Source organism: Tribolium castaneum, chromosome 2, assembly GCF_031307605.1.
Source record: "Tribolium castaneum strain GA2 chromosome 2, icTriCast1.1, whole genome shotgun sequence".
In the NCBI taxonomy this organism is placed as follows: Eukaryota; Metazoa; Arthropoda; class Insecta; order Coleoptera; family Tenebrionidae; genus Tribolium; species Tribolium castaneum.
In genome coordinates, this window is record NC_087395.1 from 20180472 (window position 1) to 20205068 (window position 24597).

At 31.5% G+C, this 24597-nt stretch overlaps 3 protein-coding genes across 5 annotated transcripts; all 3 read right to left on the bottom strand.

Moving 5' to 3' along the window:
- Nucleotides 1-2279: 2279 nt before the first annotated feature.
- Nucleotides 2280-3102, bottom strand: LOC107398707 (uncharacterized). The gene is made up of 4 exons (XM_015983836.2): nt 2970-3102; nt 2766-2924; nt 2562-2720; nt 2280-2515 (listed from the first exon to the last, which is right to left on the bottom strand). Exons 1-4 carry the CDS (start codon nt 3015-3017, stop codon nt 2369-2371), a joined length of 513 nt encoding a protein of 170 aa, XP_015839322.1. The 5' UTR covers nt 3018-3102; the 3' UTR covers nt 2280-2368.
- A 1274-nt stretch (nt 3103-4376) lies between these two features.
- Nucleotides 4377-12704, bottom strand: LOC135265415 (uncharacterized). The gene is made up of 5 exons (XM_064354892.1): nt 12511-12704; nt 12288-12459; nt 11922-12236; nt 11562-11876; nt 4377-7370 (listed from the first exon to the last, which is right to left on the bottom strand). The coding sequence occupies exons 2-5, from the start codon at nt 12436-12438 to the stop codon at nt 6097-6099; spliced, it is 2055 nt and encodes a 684-aa protein (XP_064210962.1). The 5' UTR covers nt 12439-12459; nt 12511-12704; the 3' UTR covers nt 4377-6096.
- A 3183-nt stretch (nt 12705-15887) lies between these two features.
- LOC135265426 (myrosinase 1-like) lies at nt 15888-18924 on the bottom strand. 3 transcript variants are annotated; one of them, XM_064354909.1, is made up of 8 exons: nt 18764-18924; nt 18431-18448; nt 17593-17829; nt 16767-17541; nt 16424-16720; nt 16239-16376; nt 16087-16193; nt 15888-16036 (listed from the first exon to the last, which is right to left on the bottom strand). In XM_064354909.1, the coding sequence occupies exons 3-8, from the start codon at nt 17643-17645 to the stop codon at nt 15913-15915; spliced, it is 1494 nt and encodes a 497-aa protein (XP_064210979.1). In that variant the 5' UTR covers nt 17646-17829; nt 18431-18448; nt 18764-18924; the 3' UTR covers nt 15888-15912. The 3 variants fall into 3 exon arrangements, with proteins under 3 accessions (XP_064210979.1, XP_064210978.1, XP_064210977.1); XM_064354908.1 differs by lacking the exon at nt 18431-18448 and having other exon boundaries at nt 18760-18823; XM_064354907.1 differs by having other exon boundaries at nt 18435-18794.
- Between the last annotated feature and the right edge of the window lie 5673 nt (nt 18925-24597).

Sequence of the window (24597 nt, forward strand, 5' to 3'; positions counted from 1 at the left end):
AGTCATTTGTCGCCAAAGAATGAAAGATGTAGCTCAGAATGTCATTTCATTTCGTTTAAATCAATCAATTCATTACCATCTCTTCCTTAATTAACTAAAATTGTTGCATTTTTTAAAAAGATGTACACCATAGAGAAATTTGTAATTGAATTGTCTCGGAAATTAAAAAAAAATCATATTAATGCATATAAGTCTTTTAAGTTTTGTAAAAAAAATTATTTATGTGAAATTTTTAATCACCGGGGAACAGTAACAGGTAAGGAATGATAAATTACTTTAACAAATATTCGAAATAATTTCAAATTGAATCGAATAGAGTGACAAATAATAATAATAATTTTTACATATCATTGGTTACTTAAATTAGGTCAATGCTTTGATATGTTTTTATGAGTTATAAAAATGAATCATTAGGTATTTAATTTTCAAACTAAAAAAAATAATAGAATATTATGAAAATATACGAATTAAGTAAGAATTCATTTCTATACTTTTTTGTTTTTTTTATTAAACATGTTTCGTGTATTTATTAGTTAGTGTTTATTTTAATTAAAAATATCATCGCACGAAAAGAATGTCTCTGACATTTTTGTGGAACACCTTGATGCTGATTCTCTGCAGTCCTTTGGGCATACATTTTGGACAAACATCCGAATCAAAAATAAAATTATTAATAAATTAATTATAAAAACAGTTTGCAACACATAAGACGTACAAAGTGTAAAGTGGCGCCATCTGTTGTCGATGAGTAAAAGGTGTACCTCAGAATGTCATTTCATTTCGTTTAAAGTGTTTGCACCATCACTTACTATATAGGATGTCCATTTTTCGAGCTCCACAATGGATATATGTTAATTATTATAAGAAGTACGAGGTCGGTTAAATTAGGGCAAAGTTGTGCAATTTTATGCAGAACAATTATCTGAAAGAAAATTTGATATGTCATTTTTAGTTCTAGAATTATTGAGAAACATCAAAATTTTGTAGTTTTTGTTTTTATTTTTTTAAGCGAAAACCAAAATAAGTAGACGTTTTTAAGTAAGACATTTTTTAGGCACCTTTTTACAAGAAATCTTAATCTGTCATTGCCTTTTCCTAGCTGTTTTTGATATCAAAGTTACAATACTAAATTTTCTTTTTTTATGTTTTTTTTATATTTGACATTTGTATTTTAAAAAAGTCTTTTTGTTCCTGATTACAACGATTATTACATGATATGATAGAATCTTACATGCTGATTAGAATTAAGAAAAAAGCGTTTTTGCAAAGAGTGCTTTGGAAAAACGTCAAAAATGTTGTTTAACAAACTAAATTTTGACAGTTCTATTGAATATGATGAGAGCAAAATCTTTATAACTTTATCTTGTTTTGTTTTACGAAGAATAAAATTGTAACTTATCATGTCGTTTAGTTTTTAAATAAGTAAGCTTGGCGGAAATGTGAACTTTACAGATCCCAATTCAATTAATAAACATCTAAAATCTAATTTGTTTAAATCAAAACTGTTGTTTTTTTTCCGAAGCACTCTAGCAAAAATGCTTTTTTCTTCATTTTGATCAGCATGTAAGATTCAACTATATCATGTGACACATCGTTGTAATTTGTAATCAGAAATAAAAACAGATTTAAAAAATAAAAATACAAGTTGAGTGTTGTAACTCTGACCAAGAATGCCTTGAAAAATATGATGACAGGTCTACTAGGTTCTTTATAAAAAAGTGCCTGAAGAACGTCCTAATTAAAAATGTGTAGTTCTTTTGGTTTTCGCTTGAAAAAATAAAAACGAAAATTACGTTTCGTTTTTTTTTCAATAATTCAAAATCTAAAAATGACACATCAAAGTTTCGTGTAGATAATTGTTCAGCATTAAAATGCGCAACTTTGCCATAATTTAGCCGACCTCGTACCTCTTATTTTAACTGAGATCCTCATGGTGGAGCTCGAAAATCGGACACCTTGTTATATCATCAATTCATCACCATCTCTTCCCTAATTAACTAAAAACACTGCAGTTTTTTGAAGATTATTTAAGTTAAGAAAAATTTATTTTTGTGAAATTTTTAATCAACGGGTAAACTGTCTACAAATTGAAACGAATAATGTGATATCGAGTAATAATTATTATTTTTGCCTATTACTGGTAACTTTGGTCTTCAAATAAAAAATGTTATTTGGTGATTTTGAACTGGGTTTAGTAAAAAAGCTCCAAATAACCTTTGGTAACCTTTGAATTGAAAAACTGTAATTTTAAAACTAAATAGAATATGGAAATATAAGAATTAGGTAAGAATTCATTTCTATATTTTTTTGTTTTCCATTTTAATAAGCAGTTTTGTTGTATTATTAGTTTACTTCTTAATGTTTGTATTTATTTTAATTCAAAATACCATCGCACGAAAAGAATTTCTCCGACATTTTCGTGGTTCACCTTGATACTGACTCTCCACAGTCCTTTAGGCATATATTTTGGATAAACATCCGAATCAAAAATAAAATTGGTTATGTGATACGGTCCCTGAAACAAACACAATACATTTTGGAAAAAAAAATTCCGTAATTACCTTTTTCAAATTGCAAAGATCCATCACCAAACCAACGTTTTCAAATTGCTCAACCAAGTGAAACATATTTAATTTCCAGAGCTGACAAGCATTTATCGCGAGTTTTTGGCCAGTGAAACGAAACTCATTGTGAAAAAATTGGTCACCGTGGATTGTAAACTGTAATTTTTTTGTTGAAAAATCACACAAAATTACTCAAATTACCATCATTTTAGCGTCAGTAAAATCGCGGAGGAGAACATAAGAGGCGTTCATTGCTGAAATGGTACGGTTGTATTTACCATATCTGAAGTGCATGTCTTTTACGATTGTTTTATTGTAAAAAACCAGTTCGGCACGTTGGGAGTCGGGTACATAGTCGCCCTAAAAATAATTATTATTTGTTTATAAAAAAATATATTATTTTACTTTAGTAGATATTAAAATGAAAGCCAATAAAATTAAATACTTGGACATGTTTCCACTTTCAGTAATAAAATGGCAATTATTTAGTCAAAATTTATTCATTCCTTCTTTCCGGGCAATACTTCCTCAATTAGGATTTACAATCAGATTACAAATAATGAAATTTAATTACTGACTTTGTTATCAATTTTAGATGACATGACAATAATGAAACGCGTGACGATTGTTAGAATTAATTAACAACAGAAATCTAACTCTTTTTTTGTTCATGATTTTATAACATGGGAGCGAAAATTTATATAAATAGAGCACACCTTGAAAGTGAAGTGTTACTTTAGCTACATCTTGTGTTGTGTAAAACCAGCATAAGACAACAAAAACGGCTAAAGTTCCGCAGACACAGCTTGCTCTAATTCAGTATAATTTCGATCTCATGTTTAATTTTAAAAAAGTTTTAAAACTATTTAAAAATGAAAAAAAGTTTAAATCCTCATGTTTAATTGTTAAGTTATGGTTATGGTGCAGCTTTTGCAATTTTAACGAAAAAAAGTTATATATTAGCTGTTTCAAAACTATAAAAACACCAGGGTCACATTTTCTTTTAAAATTAGCTGTATTCAATTATTCATTCACTTCAGAAAATAATAATAGCTAATGTAATTTACCTTTCAAACAGAGATCTAATCATTAATAACTATTTTACAATTATTTAATTTATTTACTAAATTAATTTGGTAAAATGCCACGTTGGCGTTTTTATAGTTTTGAAACAACTTTTACAATACAAAATTTTATTTTGATTAAATTTCTGAGTTATTTTGATTAAACGCCAAAAAAATTAACAATGAAAAAATGTCAAAAAACGGAAAAATAATAATGGTTGTGAACCATATTTCTCTGGACAATGAAATTTCATTTTACCATAGAGTAAACAGTGAATAAAATATCATTTTATCGTGTGGGATGGAATAAATAATTTTTTATTTAGGTAGATTTGAATTTTTTTTTAATTTTTTTGTACTCGTTTATCAAACGCGTTTTCACTTTTTTTACTTTGGATATTTGTAGTTTTCCAATTGTTTCTTGTAGTTTTGTGATTTATGGCAAATTATTTAATTTTGTATTACACACTTATAACTCTGTAACTAAATTACATATTGTAATATTCTTTCAAATTTTTTCAATTTATTCTTGTCCGTACTTTTCTCACTTGTAATTGTTTTTTTCAGGACCAACATAATATTTTATTTATTTTCATTATTTAATCAATATTTTATTTAATGTTTTATTTTTGTTCCTTTTTAATATGTATTCTTCTTGAAATAATTTTTCAGAAAATTTTCTGTTTTTATTGTTTTCTGTTAAGTTTGGAGGATTGTTTTTCGTGAAAAATAAAAAAAAAACAGACAGTTCGATAGAACATTCACTACAAAGTTTTATTATTTGGACTATACAAAGAACAACTTCAACAACAAATTTTCTACAGAAAAATATAATCAAACTCAAAATTACATTACACGTAATTAGATAAAACGACAAAATTTCTAATTCTACAATTATGTCTTTAGTTGTACTTACAGTTGGCTTGTAGGTGTTTGGTAACATGACAAATAAATTCATTATGAGTGGACCGTGACGTTGTTTGTTGGTATGACTGAACAATTACTAGCCTAAAAACATAAATCAAGGGCCACTCAAATTGAATTTCTTCAATAGTCTTAATCGAGAGGTCTGTTTCTAATTCCTTAATTAAATATGAAAATAGACCCCTCAGTTGTGTCTACGGAGAACTATAATTTAGGAGATGAATCGAAATACAAAAACGCAGGATTTTCTGAACCCAAAAAAATAGTACGGCAATGTAAAAATGAGAGCGCTTCGAGCGTTATACCGTTTCGGCGCCAAATCGTTTTAAATTAATTTAAATCCAACCACTTCACTAATTACTTAGAAAAAAATGCAGAAATGTTGAGCTTTGTACTCTTAACTTACTGTTTAATTTTCGTAAGAAACATGACAAAAAAATTATTTAAAATTTAAAATTTGCCCTATGTCCCGTATTTTTCAAAATGCTGCGAATATGGTTAAAAATACAAGAAAAACGTTATGAATAAATTTGTGGATTAGTAGAATTAAATTTAAATGAAATTAAACTAAGAAGATAAAAGTATGGTGTCGCGGACTTTTTTATTGGTCTACAACTTTATTCCTTACATTTTTTGAATCTTCAGTCGTATTCCCAGTGTTTTGAAAAATATGTGATGACGCGTAAAGAATTATCGCTTACAATTATCAATTTGCGTTCACCCTTATATTTTTGCGAACGCTGCGAATTCGGTAGAAAAAATGGAAAAACAAAGTTGTAGAGAATTATTTTTTTTTACAAAAAGTTTGCGACACCATGTTCTATCTTCAACGGTTAGGTAAAAATTAACTTTCCAATACTTGACCACCGGTACAATAAAGCAAATCCGTCGCTTGAGCATTTTTGAACGACCGTTGAAGACGGGGATATGGTCTTGCAGAAATTTTTGTAGGAAACATAATTTTCTACAACTTTCTTCCTAACATTTTTCTTGCATCTGTAACCATATTCGTAGCGTTTTGAAGAATATTGCACACAGTGCAAATTGTAAAAGTTTGAATTTTTTAAAATATAGTCTACGATTAATTTTTTGCATTACGTTTATGTCTTACCATTGAGAATTTATTGCTCTATCTGCTTGTACTTTTTAGTTTGCTATGTCTTAACCGTTACACAAGTCGAACCATTTTTTTCAAATTCATTGCTCTGAAAACTTAGACGGTAATGGAACAAGTGCGCTCTCAGGCGACAATAACGGAACTATAGACGACAAGAACGTTTTATCTGTACGCCGTTTCATTTCCTAACCTGTAGTTATCCGTAGTTGTGTCAAACAAACTAGATACGATTCGAAATTTGAAAATATATTGCACTTTCGACTAAATCTACAAGGCTTTCGTCCGAAAATAGTGACTCTTCTTATTAAACTTGATCACAACGTATTGGACGAATTTCTCATTTTATTTCTATCTAAACTAAACTATTAGAAAAGGTAGAAAATCTAACTCCTGGAACTCTAACTTTGGCACGTCTATTGCAAAAAAATTAGAACAGGTTTAATTTCCACATCGAGATCGGCCTCCGAAAAATCGTAACTTGCCCATGCTCTTTCCCTCCAATGACATAGACATACAATGGAACAAAATCAATAATCCGGTCAAAATCGGCCTCGTTTTTATCAACCTTGTGGCTGTCGGCCCTTCCGGCACTATGTGCCCTTCGTTTCGCCTCTTTGCTGCGATGGGACTCGGATGGAAGTCGCGTCGAAGCCCTAAAATACACTTTCGCATTCTTGTACTCCTGCAGCTCCAAAAGATTCTCTTCGGAATCCTTGTTTTCAGGGTGGGTCAATAGCTTGGAAATCTGCTTCTTCTCGCTTGGATCTAGTAACGCTTTGATGTCGGGTCCCAAATAATTGGGGTTGCAAAAACCAAAAGGGCCGTCTTTTTCCAGGTTTTTGGGCTCTTCTGGTGCTGTGTTAGTCTTGACGCTGTAATTACTGGCTGAGGAGAGTCGGTTCATTGTCTCAATGCTGGCATAGTCGGAAGTGGACGAAATGTTCTCTTTTTCGCTCAGTTTCATCATGTGTTGGTAGAGAGGGTTGTCGGCGTAGCCCAGGTGCGAGCTGTAGCTTTCGCCTCTTTTAGGGGGATTCAGAACAGGTTTATCAAACTCGCACTTTTCGTTTAGAATCTCATTTTCATCATCGGTGTCCAAATACACCAATTTCGCCGCTTCGACTGGTGTCAGAACTGGAGTTGGCAGAGTCAAAACCGAGAAATTTGGTACTGAAATCGGCTCTCGCGTTATCGTCTCGCTCTCCACTTGGACTTTCTTCTTGATCACGTACGCGGATTTTGACTTGACCATTGCGTTTTTGGAAGGAATTGCTTCGGTTTCGTCGAAATGCGGGCTTGCGTGCTGTTTGAGGAGGCTCTCGGTGCTGTCCGTCGTGCAGCCGGTCAATACGGTGTAGCTGCATTTGTTGATTTTGGAAATTTGGGAGATTTTGGAGATTTCTTGCAAGAAGCTCTTTTTCTCTTCGATGGTGTGAGTGGGATCGCTGCCGTCGGTGTAGTTGGTGTGAGAAGGGCGAAAAATGTAGGTTTTCTCGTAGGGGGCGATCCGGTTGTTGGGGAGGTAGGACGAGTGGCGATTGGTGCGGTCGGCGGAGATGCAAGTCCGGGAACGGAGACGGACGGCTTTCTCGGTGACGGCGGATTCGTTTACGGAGAAATCCGAGACGGAGAAGGCAACGCTTTCGGACCGCGGTTGCGGCTTGGCACCAGATGTGATGATTTTTTCCCAAGTTTCGGTTGCTGAAATGATTAAACAACAGTTGAAAATTTCTCAAAGCAAAGAACCTAATTTTACAATTACTATTATTACTGTAAAGGAAAGGGGACGTTGTTGGTCGATTAGAGGCAATTTTGGTGGGAATAATGACTAGTAAGTCTGAACGAGGCGACGGTAGTGACATATTTAAATCAAATAATTAATTGAATAAATTAATTTTTGAACGAAACTACGAATTTCATTTCCATTAGTTTTTTTATAATGTAATAAACATTGTTGTAACCGATAATAAACTGTTGTTTATTGTTAATTTTGTGATAATTAAAAGGTTTCGCTTTTGGGACTGCGATCCAGAAGATGGTAATAGAAATGCTCCTGTAGAAGATGTGCAAAAAAAGTATAGCTTATATAGGTAAGAGTTTTCTAAGAGAAAACACAATTTTTTAGACCTTTGGTAAAAGATGTATATTTTATAAGCATTTTGGCATTGCCGGGAAAGTTAAATATGCACACCAGAAAAGTCTAAGGATGTTTGTAATTTTTCTAAATAATAATGTAATAAATAAAAAAAATTGGTATTTTTTTCAAAGAAGTTGTTATTTATTTATTAGAGTATGTTTTAAAGATTTCATGAAAATGACTTTGTTTGCCATTGTTACAATTAAAAAAAAAATTAAATACCGTGTACTCAAAAACTGACTGACCACAATAGAGTGTGGTAGAAGGTAATTGCTTACACATAAAGGTAAAAAACATATTTGTAATAAAGATATTGATAAATAACAAATTTTAAATAAATTATATGTGGCAACGTTGTCTAACAGTCAAGATCGCAATAGAATTTGATCCACAATACAAATAAATTATTTTTGAAACAGTTTCTTAGGAAATAATTCACAGTGTTGGCACATGGACAAACTGAATTTTTTAATAGATTTTAATTTTTTTCAATTAAAAAAACTGCTAAAATCTGATAGTAAATTTATGTTAGCGAACGATTACTCAGTGCGAAACATAAAAACCTTAAAAAATAATGAAAACTGAAGAAGTTTACAAAGTAAGTTTGTAGCTCCAGATTTTTTTAAATTTAACTTTAGGAATTTTTTCAAGATTTTTCTCGTGATCTACAAATGCTTCCCGACAACGTACCACTGAGTTGGTTCTGGTCACAGTAAAACAGAAATTCCTTTACATTCGTAAATATCCTTTAACAACTTGTTGTATGAGATTAGCAATATCTTGCATAAAAATTTGTAGTGTAAAGCAAGACAATAAGTTAACAAATAAGATCCTTGTACCAAACGCGTAGACAGAATTTTATGGGCTTAGGAATTTGTTTCTTCGAATTTGCAACTGTGAGTGAATGTTTTGCTTCGCTGAAACAATCATTGTGTAGGTTGGAATACAAACCGGACGAAGAACCGATTTCGTTTTGACTAAACCATCGGTGCAGGGATCTTATTCTTTAATTTCTTGTTTTGCCTTACACCAAAAATTACAAAAATTAATTAAAAAGAAACTTTTACTAAGGTAACGAAATTTTGATTTTTTTGTTGCCAGAACAATCTTCTGACTTGATACTCATTGAACACGTCTATAATACACTCAAAAGAAGAGTTATATGGATAAATGTTTTACAAAAAACATCAGGAATTATTCGTAGCCTTAAATGCAGCGCGGCAAGAAATCTTTCAACAAGACATAGACAAGTGTGTTGAGCTATAGTAACCAGTAGGGAAGGTCACACTCTGCATTAGTAACCAAAAATATTATTTTATTTTTGTTTTTTTTTAATAGTAAAAACGTCACACAAAATCAAGTTAGAAACAACAGTTTTTTTTGTTTTTTTTTTAAATTTTAATCTTTGAAATTTACGCTAATAAATAACAATCCGTTTCAAAAAAATGTCAAAAATTGTATTTATTCTTCGACACTGTCAAAATTTCCGGTTTTTTTCCTGTGTAAGACAGTTTTGACAAACATTACATTTAAAAAACTCAACCGAGCTGTACAAACGATTTCTTGCCAGAAAACCTTTCAATTTCGATTTAAAGGTGTAGAAATGATTTTCTCTGAATTCTACTACTTGAAAACTTGAAAACATTTTCCAGTCACGTAGCTCGAAACAAGTCAAAAATTTAACAAAAATTGTGTTACCTACATTTGACTTTAAACACGTTTTTAAGATGAAAATAAAGGTTTTTATTCTTCAACACGATATTTTTCCTGCCTAAGGCAGTTTTGACAACTATTTGTCATTTCTCAATACGTCATAATATTTTTAACAGATTTAAAGCAATTTCAAGCTTTGTTGAGTCTAATTCGAAAAAGAAATTGTTGAATTCAACTTGTTTTCGTGTAAATCGGTTCTTTTATTTCACCTCGTGGATGATAAACCACTCGTTTTCACTTGATAATTTACTCGTGAAATAAAAGGTATAAAAGGTATAAAAGGAATTTTTAGTAAAGTTTATACAAATACCAGAAACGCAGCAAAATTCTTTAAAAACTAAAAAATTTGGTACAAATAAAAAATATAACAAATAGAGGAAATGTGTCCTTTAGCATGACGTTTTGAGAATTTTTCAAAATTGTGGCTACCATGTTTATTTGTGTGGGAGCTTCGAACTCCATTTCTGGCATAAATTTCATTTTTTTTTGAATTGAAATAAAAGAATTACGGAGTGGACCAAGAAATTAATTTTCCTCTGCCGTGTTGTCAACATTTTAAAGTACTATTCATATTATCAAAAATTCTTGTGCCGTGCACTGTATTAATAAACATTTTATTCCCTAAAACGTATCTATCAGTTTATTTCAATGGAAGATATTTCCGGTAACTACAATTACTACAAACGACAAGAAACTTTTCAAGTCCAAATTTGCGGCTAAAAACAATGAGAAACAAATGTAAACGTATGCGCCAGCTCTCAGAGGATCTGAGTCTTGCTAACTACTCGTTAAACGAAAACTTTATCCACTCGTTGGAAGATTTTTGTTAAAGATTATGCTGTAAAATCACTTCTAATTCAATAACACTGTTTTTAAACGAGTGCTTCTTTAAATATAAAATCTTCACGCTATAATTTGAACTGAATAAATTAATTTAGTTATTTTCAAAACCATTACTTAACGACAGTTTGTTACTGGGGGTTGTCAAGTTTTACACTTAAGCACTTTACACCTCTTAGAAGAGAGAAAAAAATATGAAATAAATATATTCCACTGCACTGATATCCAATCTCGCTAGGAAAAAAATATTTTTTTCTATTGATTCATTTGTCCAATAAAAAAGAAAAAACCATTTGACCAATAAATCACATTAGCTGTTTTTTACATCAATGGATCGGAAATACGAAATAAAATTATTCTGCAAAAATTTGACTTGAAAAAAATTGTTAGAATTGGATTAAAAGCCATTTTAATATTATTATCAGAAATTTTAGTCTAACTTATGAGGAACGAGATTGAGAAGAAATAAATCCCCGCTACAAAAGGACCCACTACCTACCCCAATAACAGAAATGATTGCAGAAATTTTACAACTAGCGGCACGGTCCCATCGGGCGGTTTTAAAGCCAGGACCGGAATAAGCACACTAACGTGTTAAAAATGTTTTTATTAATAAATTACAACAGATGTTCAAATTGATGACTATTTTGGTCTAAGCATAAACGAATTCTTCGTTTACAATCCGCATGAACACTTGCCGTAAGATTTAAAGATTAACATTCCATTTACAGTAAACAGATAAAATAAATGGTAATCCGGGCCTGAAAAATTCTTACCAGCTGCCTCAACCTTCAGACCCAACAATGATCGCACGACAAATGTAATAAATTTTTGAAAACAACCACTCTGATGGAGACCTTTTGTGGAAGTGATTTACAATTTTACCAAAATTCATGGGAAAAAAGCTGCCCTAATATAAAAACAGAAATTAAAAATCAACGACACATTTTCTCAAAAATTTAATTAGGCACTACCTCAAAATACACTTATGGACCAAAGATCGTTGACATTAGACTATAGTTAACTAAGCGAAAGTGAAAAAACACACCATACAAGTAATTATTTGAAAAATTGGTCAAATCGTTCTTCTATACAATAAAATCACATACAAATTTTTTTAGAATTTCAGATAAATTACAAAGAGGTGAAAAGTGCCTGAGTGTAAAACTTGACGAACCCGTATAAGGCTTCAAATTCCTTACCAAAACTGAATTTCCACAATTCATTTGTAGGGTGTCCACCTCTTTCCCCTCCAAAGAGCAGCATCGAAGACGGAAGCTTACAGACGGCATGACTGTGCAAGGGCCCCGGATTGATCTTAGTTTTAATAAAAGTCCAAGACTTGGAATGCGTATCCCACTTCCACAAATCTCCTCTTTCCTGTAAGTCAGTCATTCCGCCATACACCCACATGGAATCATCATGAATAACAGCCGAGTGTTTATGACGCGGGGGTGGAAGCGACTCGATGTTGGCATTCTTTGGTGTGGTCGATAATAAGTGCCAAGACTCAGTTTCTAGAAAAAAATAATTAAACGGGAAAACTTTCGTCGAATTTTTACCAAAATGGAAAGCCCACAATTCACTACAGGACCCTCGTAGGTCCTGATAGCCTCCATATAGAAGCATTTGGTCGCGATGGACTAAAGCTGTGTGCCCTCGACGGCCTTTTGGCGTCATGACGCCTTTTTTGTTTCTGATTTTCTTCCAGTTGTTGGTTTTGATGTCATAGCACCACAGAGGAGTTTCAGTTCCCGCTGAAAAGCCGACTTCGCCTCCGAACACGTAAAGACAATTTCTATACGCAACAGTTGAGTGTTCTTGCAATGCTGGAAGTCTGTCACCGGTGGATTTCAGTAAGTGCCATTTGCCGGTTACTACAAAATATTGTGTTTATTTCGGGTATCAGTGAGTGGAAACCAACTAACTCAGATTATATCTCCAGAAATCTTTCATGGGTAAATTACCATTTCGCCCGCCTAAGAGGTAAATATTTTCCCCAACTATGGTAGCACTGTGTTTAGACCGTGCCGAAGGAGCTGGACTTTCAACATCGGCAGGCACTACGGCACTCCACATACTAGATTTCTTCTACAATTCCTGAAAATTAGCTGAAAGATTATCACGAGTTTAAGAATTCAGTTTACCAACCTTGGACCCAGAGTGGTTTATTCACTAGTGTGTTTTTTTAGACATTTCTTTACTGTGGATTTATTACATTTTGTAAGAAAGAGCACAAGACACATGGCTTGGACAATTTATATTATTTTTGTTGTCGCAATAAAATACAGACGCATGCGTTTCTACTCTACACAATACAGCGGTATGCTGACATTCCCCTAATATTGATTCTGCCTGAGCGTGAAAGGATAATGCGCAGGATTGCAGAGGGTGAGCGATTGTCCTGGTTACTACCAACATATTTGAATTTGCTATTTTTGAATTATTATTTTCAATACAACGTAAATGTTATTACTGATTTTTTTATTTTTACCTACTTATTGTTTCTTTATGTTACTGTTAGTATGATGTATAAGTTTGTAAATTCATGTAATATCAACTTCTCTTATTGTTAATACCATGTGATCATGCGAATTTATAATTAGAGCAGTAGGCTTTATTAGTTTTCTAACTTGTACTCGTATGAAAACGCGATTACTATAATTAATCAAGCTGAAGAGTCTAATTAATAATAATTAATAATAATAATAATAATAATAATAATAATAATAATAATAATAATAATAATAATAATAATAATAATAATAATAATAATAATAATAATAATAATAATAAATGTTTCGAAGGCTATTATTTAATTAGAATTATTTTTATTAATCACAAACATAAAAAACTGCCTACTCTAATTATAAATTCTAATTAAAACAAAGTTTGAAAACCCAAAACACTAAACTTTAAGACACAACGCATTTCAACCACAAAGTGGTCATCCTCAGGTGAGAATCTAAATCAGTTTATCAGTCTATATTCTCACCTGAGGATCACCACTTTGTGGCTGAAACGCGTTGTTTTTCAAATAAATGTTTAGTGTGTCGGGTTTTTAAACTTTGTTTCAGTTAATTTAAACGCCAAGAAAATCCATCAAGAAGAATAAGTTCTAATGATCGATTAGTTTTTTTTCTAGATTATTTATTTAATTATAGTCTGTATTTTTCTAAGAGTTAAGTTATATTATAAAGTTTTGTTACTATTATTATTATTATTATTATTATTATTTATTATGTTTTTTTAGGTGCTTTTAATGTAATTAAGTGTTTTTTGGATGATTTTCAACAGTTTTCCCATGTGCCTATTTTCTGGTGGTCTATTGATTTTCGAGTATTTTTGCGCAATAAAGATTATGATTTTTGAAGTAATTTATGTCACTTTTGGGAAAAGATAAATTTTTTCAGGCTAATTTTGTAAAGCGTCAAATGTACCTCTTTGATTTGGTGTTGTTTTTCTTGCGCCAATTGATCTGGTTCAGAAATAAAAAGCCATTTGGAATGCCTAAATATACGGTATGTTAAAGTGCTCTCGGGATAATTTTGGGTGATTTTTAATGGTTTTTCCGTGTGCCCAATGTTTGGTGGTTTATATTAGCTGTTCCAAACTATAAAAACGCCAACGTCGCATTTTCTCTCAAAATTAGCTGTTATTTATTATTAATGCTTTTCAATGCTTTTCAAAACAAATAATAGCTAATGTAATTTATACTTTCAATGAGAGATCTAATCATCAATAAAATTATTTTAAAATTTTATCAATCTTATTTAAAAAAATAATTCGCTAAAATGCGGCGTTGACGTTTTTATAGTTTGGAAACAGCTAATAGATACTCGGGTACTTTTGGGGTCCATAAAAATTAGTGCTTTTTGAAGGGTTTTAGGTCTTTTTTGGTTGTTGACTTTTGGGTGCTAAATTTTAAGATTCAACCTTGATTTTTAAAACGCCACATGCTGTGGTCTACTAGAAGTAACATTTTATATGTTACTTAAGTAGTAAAAGCAAATATTTCATATTTTACTTTATGTATGTACGTATGTATATTGTGGTACATAGAGTACTATAGTAACTACTAATCTGAAGTTGCTTCATCTTGAAGTATTTAATAAGGTTTTAGTAGAGTTGCTCGAGTACTTTCGATTTTGTGATTTTCTCAAAAATAGTTATTTTTTATTCAAAGTGATAAAGAGATTGTTTATCTACGAGTGAAAAGGTTAAGTTCAAGAGTGACGAAGTTACGAATAGCTTAACAATCTTTATCGTCGTGTATAATACACCTCTTTTTTCTGTAGCTGGGCTTCAAGCTTTTGAAAAAGTAGTTATTGTTAACTCTTCAAATTAATATGTTGGAATTTGTAAATTTAATTACCGATTTAATTTTATAAAATTAAAACTTATTTCATCTATCAATGCAGTTAAAGTGCTATTTTATCTACTCACATGAGTTGAAAATAAAAATAATTAGAAGAAACTGTTTAAAAGGACTGTTTTTATGAATTATGATACAAAGTATAGGCAATTATGTAGAAAAAAAAGCAGAATTCTCTTAGCTTTAATGCAGAGAACGTTGAATAGTCGAGAATAAGTACTTAGGAAATCGAATTAAGGTCAGAAAATGTAACAAAAATTTTTTCTATGACCTCTCCGAGATCTTGGGTTTTAAAAAAATGTTCAAAAAAATTAGAAGTAGAAGAAGAACGAGAACGTAAATCAAAGTCACTCCAAAACTCGTTATTTCAAGACAATGAAAAAACGATTTTAAAAAAGCTAAAAATGAAGCCAAAAAAGAAATAAACTACTGAAAAAGAAAACAACAAGTAAGATGAAAGCGATTTGCCCGTTAAAGACAACCATGAATATTGTTGTTTAGTTTGCGTCGAACCATTTTCCAACTGCAGACCAAATAAGCAGTGTATGCAGTGACTTTAGTGCCGTCTGTGGTCACGAGGCTTGCACTAATGAAATTAATTATGTTTGCATAACTGTCTTGTAGTTTGAGTATTTTGTTAATTTGTTAGAATGCATTTTTTTGTGTATTTTTTATTGTTAATTTAATTTGTTATTTATTAACACGATAAAATAAAAAATTACTAAAATTCGTTCTTACTTAACTTTCCTTTATTTGTTATCCCGACATCGTGTTACAACTAACCCTAAGTGTAGGGACAGTTGTACCAAATGCTGCTTTTAAAATAACTTAATATTTCCGTTAATTGCACTTTTGATTTTAATTTGGTTCACGAGAAAGACAAAGAGTTACTGTTATTCCACAAATTAAATAAATACCTATTTATACTAATAACAGAAAGATATTAACATAAATGGACAAATTGTTACTTTTGTCCCTAATCTCCCCTACTCATATTATTATAATAAAAACTTTTCCAATTTTCCAATTTTATTTCAGAATGTATCAAATGTATTTTAGAAAGTCATTTGTAAATACATTTGATACTCTCTGAATTTAATCTGATACATTCTGAACTACAATTAGAGAAGATGTAGTTTTTACGCCAAAAAGGTACCGGTAGAGAAATTTTATTATTATTACAAACATTGTTCTACAACACATTTTGTTTTCGTAACATTTTTGAAATAATTGACTGAAGACTTTGGGGTTCGTGGACGAGCGGGGTCGGTGAAATTGACAGAAAAAAGACCAAACTTCTCGCTAAAATTTTGATCAGTTAAAAATGATATAGTGCAACGAAAAGTGCTTACGTATAGCCTTCTAACCACTCGAAGTTATCCATAAAGCTCCACGCTGTATATGCGGTAATGTTAACACCGTCATCATAAATGGCTTCCAAAACATTACTTAAATATTCCTAAAAAAAGCGTTGAATCTTCTGAAAAACTGTAAACTAAGTTACTCGGTAATAGTTGATTCGGCGAGAATCATCAAAAATACCACCAACGTCGGAATATCCGTTCTCTGTGATTATTAGTTCAGGGTTTTTGTACGTATCTTTAATCCATTTTGAAATTCTCCGAATTCCCCATGGAACAACCTACAAATCGAAAATATTTTTTCCAAAAATCATTAAAAAAAACGTACTTTCAACCAACTTGACGCTGAACCTTCCCAAAATGGATTTTTGAACACCTCTACCGAAATGTCTTTTAATGATTCGGGCTTACCAATTGCTTCATCTTCCTTCCATCTAGTTAGGGTAGTGGTGTAATGATTCAAACCGATAAAATCGAAAGTTCCTTTAATTTCTTCAATTTCGCTATTTGTAAATTTGGGCAATCGCGACGTTTTGAAACCCTCCCTTATGCTTCGTTCTCCAATTCGATCAATCATCACTTGGGGGTAATTCCCATAAACAATAGGATGTGCAAACCAACCGAACTAAAAAGCTTTCTCAAAATTCGATTCAATATTTTGAGGAAGAAACCTGAAACTGGAGTTGTCTTTCGGATGCTTCTAAATCTTTCGGATCGCCACTTGCGGGTTCAAACCAGTCTGTATTTAGGACTAATCCAATTTTGCCCTTTTGTGTTTTTCGATAAAAGGTATCATAAATGTGGTACACTTTGGCGTGAGCTTTCAAAACCACATGAGCACAAGTGTACAAATCGATGCCTGGAGCTTTCGTAATCGCCGGTGCTTTGTTACCGTTTTCATATCCTTGTTGGCAAATAATAAACGGCTCGTTGAAAGTCACCCAATACTTGACTCGACTCCCGAAGAGTTCGAATGCCAGTTGGGCATAATTTGCAAAAACGTCAATGAAAGTATCGTTGAGAACCCCGCCGAAATCGTCTTGGAGTTTCTGGGGCAAATCCCAGTGGTATAACGTAACCATTGCTTCAATTCCATGTTTTTCCAACTCCGAGAGAATGTCTTCATAATACCTGATTCCGGCCTCGTTGATTTGGCCGTCGATGTATCCCGTGGGAAGGATTCTAGCCCATGATAGGGAAAATCGGTAGAAGTCTACACCAAGGTCTTTAAGTAGAGCTAAATCCTCCTTGGATTTGTGATAGGAGTCACAAGTGATGTCACCAGTGGAGTGGTCTTTGACCAAGTTTGTTTGGTGGGTTAGGTGGTCCCAGATGTTTTCGCCTTTACCATCAGCGTCCCAACCGCCTTCAATCTGGTACGAAGCTGTAGCTATACCAAATTTGAAGTCGGGTGGAAATTTGCGGTTGTCAGCGCACACATTCTCTCTATTTTTTATTTTTTACGATATTTTGAAAATAATTGGCATTGAAACTTACCTCCAGAAGAGGGATGAAATGTAAAAAACAAATAGAAACTTCTGAATCAACATATCGTAGTTCAGCAGCAGATTTCTTTTGTAACAATATTTTTGATAAGATACTTTAAAATGTTCAAGGGTTTTAATGGCTGATAATATCGATAGGTTTGTTGTTTTGTTGTCAGTATCAATTACATGATCATAGAGGCTGTCACAACATTGACGGCCATGCTTTTGGGATTCGCTACAGAGGAGACTGAAATAAATCGAAAACAAGAGAAAATTTTCCGACTGTCCCCCATTATCAAGTTGTTGATAAAAAAACAAAATCTTAATATTGAAACTTTAATAAAAAAGAATAATGTTGTGAAGGCAAATTACCATGTGATCATTTGAATTTATAATTAGAGTAGGCTTTACGCCAATACAAAATTAAAAGGTTTGTCTACAGATGTGCATTTGCCAGTATAAGGTCCAATTTTTGTAGCTCTAGTGGGAATAAAATAGGCTACAAATAGTTTATTATTTATTGAGTTTGAGTGTAAATCGGACGTTTTATTTCACGAGTGGATTATCAAACCACGAGTGAAAACGAGTGGTTTATCATCCACGAGGTGAAATAAATGAAGCGATTTACACGAAATCGAGTTGAATACAACATTTTATTTCTCGAATTAGACTCAATAAGGCTTAAGATTGCTTCAAATCTGTTAAAAGTTATCTGACGTTTTGTACTGTGAAATGGCAAGCAGTTGTGAAAACTGCTTTACACAGGAGAAAAACCGGAAACTTTGACAGTGTCGATGAATAAAAAATATAAATTGGATTACCATTTATAGACATAAAAAAGTACCTACCTACCTACGGGCAAATGCCTAAAGTGGATGACACAACACACAAAAAACACATGACAAAGACAACAATGTGTTCTATATATAAAATATTCTATTTTGAATTTACAACCCGGCAACACCGTTTGGTGAAAATGTGTCATAAATAAATTTGTGATGTTTAATAATTGTCATCATTAGTCAAAAGCTGCCTTAATTTTTGTTTAGAATGATTAAATAATTGGAATAGGACCATAATTAAGACTAAATTTATAAGGAAATAAAATAAATACAGGGTGTTGCTGGGTTGTAAATTCGAAATAGAACACAGTGTTGTGGACATTTGGTTTTGTCACCCACTTTAATTTTGTAATTAAACTGAAGTAACGTGTCTCGGGGCTCAACTGAGTCGTGTTAATTATGACATTGAAACTGTAACAGTATAATATGATACGAGTTTTATGAGACGCATTTTGTTGCACGCACGGGTTTAGGTAATTGAGATAATTGAGTAAGCGCGACAAAATGCCTTATAAACAAGATATAATACAGTATTTTTTCTACTTTACACTTTTGCACCAAAAAAAAATAATTTCGAAATTTAGGGAATTTTGTGGCGGTTGACAGCATTTTCGCGCAGGCCTTGAAATGAAAACTTCTCACCATCAGAGGTAAAATTACAAATATCAAACAATAATTTTGACATTTTAACATCTAATAATTTTCACCCATCACTCATATGTTAGAATTTGTAAAGACTCTTTAAAATGAAAACCATCTTATGTGATATTCTTGTTCTATCTATCAAGAGGCGGAATGAATATGACTCTAATCTATTTCAATCACTAACTAAAAACGGTGAAATTTTTTGGAGGGGTGAGTAGAGAAGACTATCCAATTTTTCAAAATTTGTAATAGAGTTCGTATTGGAAAATACAGCGTTGCGCAAAAGTATGGAACAAATCCGCAAAATAGAGTTTTAGCGGACAAATCGAATTATGGACGAGGCGCCGAAGGAGCCGACTTCTTAATCAGATGAGACATACAAACTTTTTTGGTACCAGCTCTCTAAAAAAACAAAAATGCATTTCCAACCAAATTATTGAAACAGTAAGAATTATTTTTTCAAATTATAAATAAATTAAGTCCGCAAAGTGTTGCTATGACAACTTTAAGTACCTACTTTAAGTACTTGTCCTTTAAATTGACATTTTGCGGAGTCAAGCCGTTCCCAAAGTAAACATTTCAGAGAGCGTGGACCAAAAAAGGAACTAATGATTAGATCTCTCATTGAAAATACTAAATTATATTAGCTATTATTTTTTTGAGGTGCATGAATAATTTATAACGGCTAATTTTGGAAAATATGCGACGTTAGCGTTTATATAATTTTTAAAGAGCTAAAATGTTAAATACGCGATTTGAATTTAATTGAATTTTGAAAATTTTCTAAATATTTACAAATCTTGTAATGGTTTAATCTTGAAGTTCGTGTCTAGTTTGATCATTTTCTTGATTAAACTGAAATTTATGATTTGTAAATTACTTGGATTCACAAAATTTAAACTCAAAATAAACTTAAAATTTTATAAAGAGTTTACAATTTTCGTGAAGAAAATGTTACTTAAGTCGTCCGAAAGTTATTTCATTTTAATTTTAATCTTTAATTTTGATTTACATATCTACTTACTGTTTAGCCTATAGACCTATAGGACTGCGACCTGAATCTTACAATGTTAAAACATTGTAAAACATTGATTGTTAAATGTTAAAACGTACCTATTATCTATTATTGAAATTCAAAGCTAACTTATGCACTTTGTAACATTCGTTTCACATTATTTTACAAACTAGGAAGTCTGTCCGTAATTATATTTTTTTTTCAAAAAGAATAATGCGGTTTAACAAAAAAGCTATTTATTCTAATTCCTTTTAAGAGCTGCTTTAACAATCGTCGAATAAATTTATACCATGGACAAATTTTGGTAAATGCATTTTCACAATTGTAGGGATAGTAATTACTAATTAATAATTAGACCAAGAACATCTTATCTGCAGACACTATCAGGGACGTAAAAATGTCTCTTAACTAACAAAAAATATGAGCATTCATTTGAGTGTTAGAAACTGCAGAAGGCTATGCAATTTTGCAATTTTTTTATCAAGTTCGTACCAGATTATCTGTGTTAGTTGAATTTTAAAATTTCTGGGACTTTGTCGTTGAAAACACTCTTGCGCCATCTCTTAGTCATAATCAAAATGTTTAACAGATCACTTTAATTCTGCCGATTTCTGCACTACTGCGTCGCGCTCTACTTTAAAATATGGAACTAATTTTCCTTCTTTATTAAATCTACGTAATTTTTTTGTTCTTTCATGGTCATAGCTAGTCATAGCCTCTCTCTTATATTTATATTCTATGGTCACAGCACAGATTATATAAAAGAAAAGAGGTTGGTATTGTGAGTCGTACACAAGTCCCTCAAGTGTATTATTAAAATAAACTGTTTTGTTACAATAAATCACTTTATACTGGCTGTCCTAGCGATTTGAAAAAGTCCATTATTGCCCGTAAAAAGTTATAGAAAATTAATCATTTTACCTATATACAAATGACGTACAGACAAATCTTCTACATCACCTAAAATTATTTTCAAATGTATAGACTTTTTCACAAATGAGCTACAATACAAACTTATTTTTTTTTAATAAATACTCAAAATTTTATTTTTTTGTATTTCATTGTATTTTGCACTGCTCAATTTTTAAAATACACATGTTTTTACGAAAACACGAGCGGTTATTAAATTGTGTACCTAAAAACATAAAGTATCAAATACCTAAGGTAATAATACGGGTTAATACCTAAAAGGTAAACCATACCATAACCCCATAACCGTAGAATTGTTGGACTTTATACCGGGATGATTTAAAAATTTTATATAAATATTAATCAGTTAGTTATTTTATATATACTTATTACAGTGCAATAAATGACGACCTGAGGTAATATTAAAGTTATTATTTGCTGAAAATTTCACTATTCGACTATTGAAACATTATTTCGGTAATATTTTTTTAATGTTTAAAGTTGTTAATGCTATTATACAGATAATTTAAAAGTCTTTTAGAAGTGAAAAAAAATGGTCCATTTAAAGAGAAATGATATCAGTTAGGTGAAATTTGAGCTCAATTAAAATGCTAAAAAAAGTTACCTTATTTTTGTATTTTTTATTTTTGAAAAATAAAAGAATTACAAATTTTATGCGTTACTTGTAAGTCACTTTGTATATCTTTCTTAATAAATTAATTAAAAACCAGCAATATTTCGTATATCTATTCCAAGCTTAAGAATTTATTTAACTTGGAAATTGCGCCATAAAGAGGACGTCGGTTAGAACGAACGATCAGTTATTATAACGTAAACCTCTTTTTTTAAATTAATTGTCATTGTCAAAAATGTTGAAATTATGTTAAAACCCTGCCACATTGCCATAGGAAAGAAGCCTGGACGACTAATTTTAAATGGAATTGCCAACGTTGAAATAATTTGACAATGGATTTTAATGCCGAATGGACTTTATAAATTTTAAAATCAGTTGTGTGTTCGTTCGAATTGTGTGCCACTGTATTTTGTAAGATAACGCACGGGCAGTTTCACTTGATTTGCTTTTGAGCAATATTTCCTGAAGAATAGGCAGAAAAATGACAAAATTTGTGACTACTGTGAGTATTTTTTTAAAGCTTTTAAACCCGTCTTTCAGTTTTTGCGTTTTATTATTACATATTTTGCATTGTCAAGAACAAGCCAAAAAAATGTAGAAGAATTAATTTTCTATCAACTTTGTTCGTTAATTCGGAATGGTATTATAAACAAAATGAAATAACAGAATCCATGTTTGGCTGTGTTTGTTATACAGCAACTTTTAATCGAAAAGCAAAAACTCAGTTATTTGCGAAATATTCTTAAACCAGAACATGAAATCATTAAAAATGGCATTGTTTTTCCATTTCTTGAGAGTTTTTAACACTTTTGTCAGTTACATATGTAATTATTTTGAAGAATATCAGAATATTATCAAAAAAAAAACACGAAAAGTCACGAATTGGTTAAAAAATGCTGTTATTTTTGCTTACTTTGCCCCTATTGCAACAGTGATCTTTATCTGAAAAATGAAATGCGAAAATTTATCCAACAATAACGCTTTTTTATTATGATTTTGGATTTTTCCTGTTGCCTTCGAAGACCAAATAGAAAACTTGTAGTTGTGTACTGAGGCCGTTTTAGTGCAGTTTTGAGTTTCGTTTACACGTTCCCTCGTAATGCATTGTGAAAATAAAGTTTTATTCGACAATCAATCATCCCGCCGAGTGAATAAAGGTCGAATTCGGAAGCTTTTAATGTCACATGAACAAAATCAATAGTGCAAATTCAAAATCATAAATAAATTCGTCAATTTAAATTTGCAACACGAATTAGCACTCTATCAAAATGGAAAACATCCGATTGTGTCAGAGCTTAAAGCGTGAAACTCGGAAGTTGGTTGATGAAAGCTCCAATAGAGGACGGTAGTTGTTCCAAAATAGGCTTTTCCGGTCAACTAAAAGAATAAACAGAAATAATCGCACACTGACTGCAAACGAGAGACAAATTATCTCGTTTTTGGGAGCAATTTCGCATTAAAACCTGAAAGGGCGCAATAAATCCGGATTGTGCGAGTTAATAAATTTTCGGTGAAAGTAATGACGGTTTATCAAACGTGTTCAGTAGCTAAATAATTTATGAAACATAGGTGGATTAACCCTTGATTTAGGATGGTGAGTAGGTGGATTACGCTTCAAGTGAAGAGGTAATCATTAAAGCCGATTTTAACTGGCGTCGTAAATTACTTTAATCGCGTTGACATGTCAACGAATGCGCATGGACACCGAATGGACAAGAGGGTCCGCTAAATATTCTTCAATTAACTGATGTTTACAAATTGGGTTTTAGTTTTGCAGCAATTGCGTTTCTTGGTGAATAATGTGGACGGAGCGACGGAAAAATTCACCATATCGCGGTAATTTATTGTTTTGAACTGCACGGTGTGCGGTATTTCCTCGAATATATTGGCGATTATTTGTATATTTTGCTGTAATGGTACACTTGGGATTTATTACGGAACATATTTTTCCCTCATGAATCGTATCTGATATTTGTTTTTAAATAAATTGTATTTATTATATTATGATTGCCAACTTTCCGGACTTTAATCGAGCCGTTCGAATGCCCATAAATTACCTCACTATTCCAAAAACAATAAATAACCAACATTCAGTCCTTTTGGGAGACGATGCGTTGTTTGAAACTTTGTATACTTTCTACCGTATAGTTGATTCCAGATACCTAAATGCAATTAATTGGAGAGCATTTCCCATTTTTTTTTCAACAACTGGAAGTAATGTGCTTGTTTTTTGGAAATTTTATTTTACTTTGGAGTTTCGCGATTTTAGAAAATTGTAGTCTATTAACATTTTTTTTCTTTCTGATGAACGTTATAATTTTTAAATAAATAATAAGGACATATATTAGCTGTTTCAAAACTTACGTCGCATTTTACCAAATTACTTTTGAATAAGGTTGATAAAAATTTAAATTAGTTATTAATAGATGTCTCATTGAAAGTATAAATTACAATAGCAATACAATACAATAGCAATACAATAATTAGTACTTTTACGATAAACTGTTTTTTTTAGGTTAAAAACGTGCTTAAAGGCCTGAAAAATTGGTATTTTTTGGTTTATTTAAAAAAAAATGCAAAATAATTGCATTTACAGCTAACAATTTTTCAAGAAGTGTGAATAATTATTATTGACTAAATTTGGTGATTTTTGGGTTATTCTAGCGAAATAATTTAGCTAATTTAGTATATTTTCGGCTTGTTTTTAATAAAGTTTTTCATAATGCTTGCGTCTGAATTTCTCAAAAAATGTAAAAACATAACTCGGTGACTTAGTTTGGTGACTTTTCGGTCTATCCTACAAAATCTCACAAGATTGTTTGTTCAAAAACATGGTTAACATGTTAAATACAACACAGCTTTTACATTTTAGGTTTTTTAGGTTAACAGAACGTTTTAGGTCCGCTTTTTGGTTTTTAACCTCTGTTAAATTTTATCTCTCTGTTAAATACTAAGGTTTATCAATGCAAT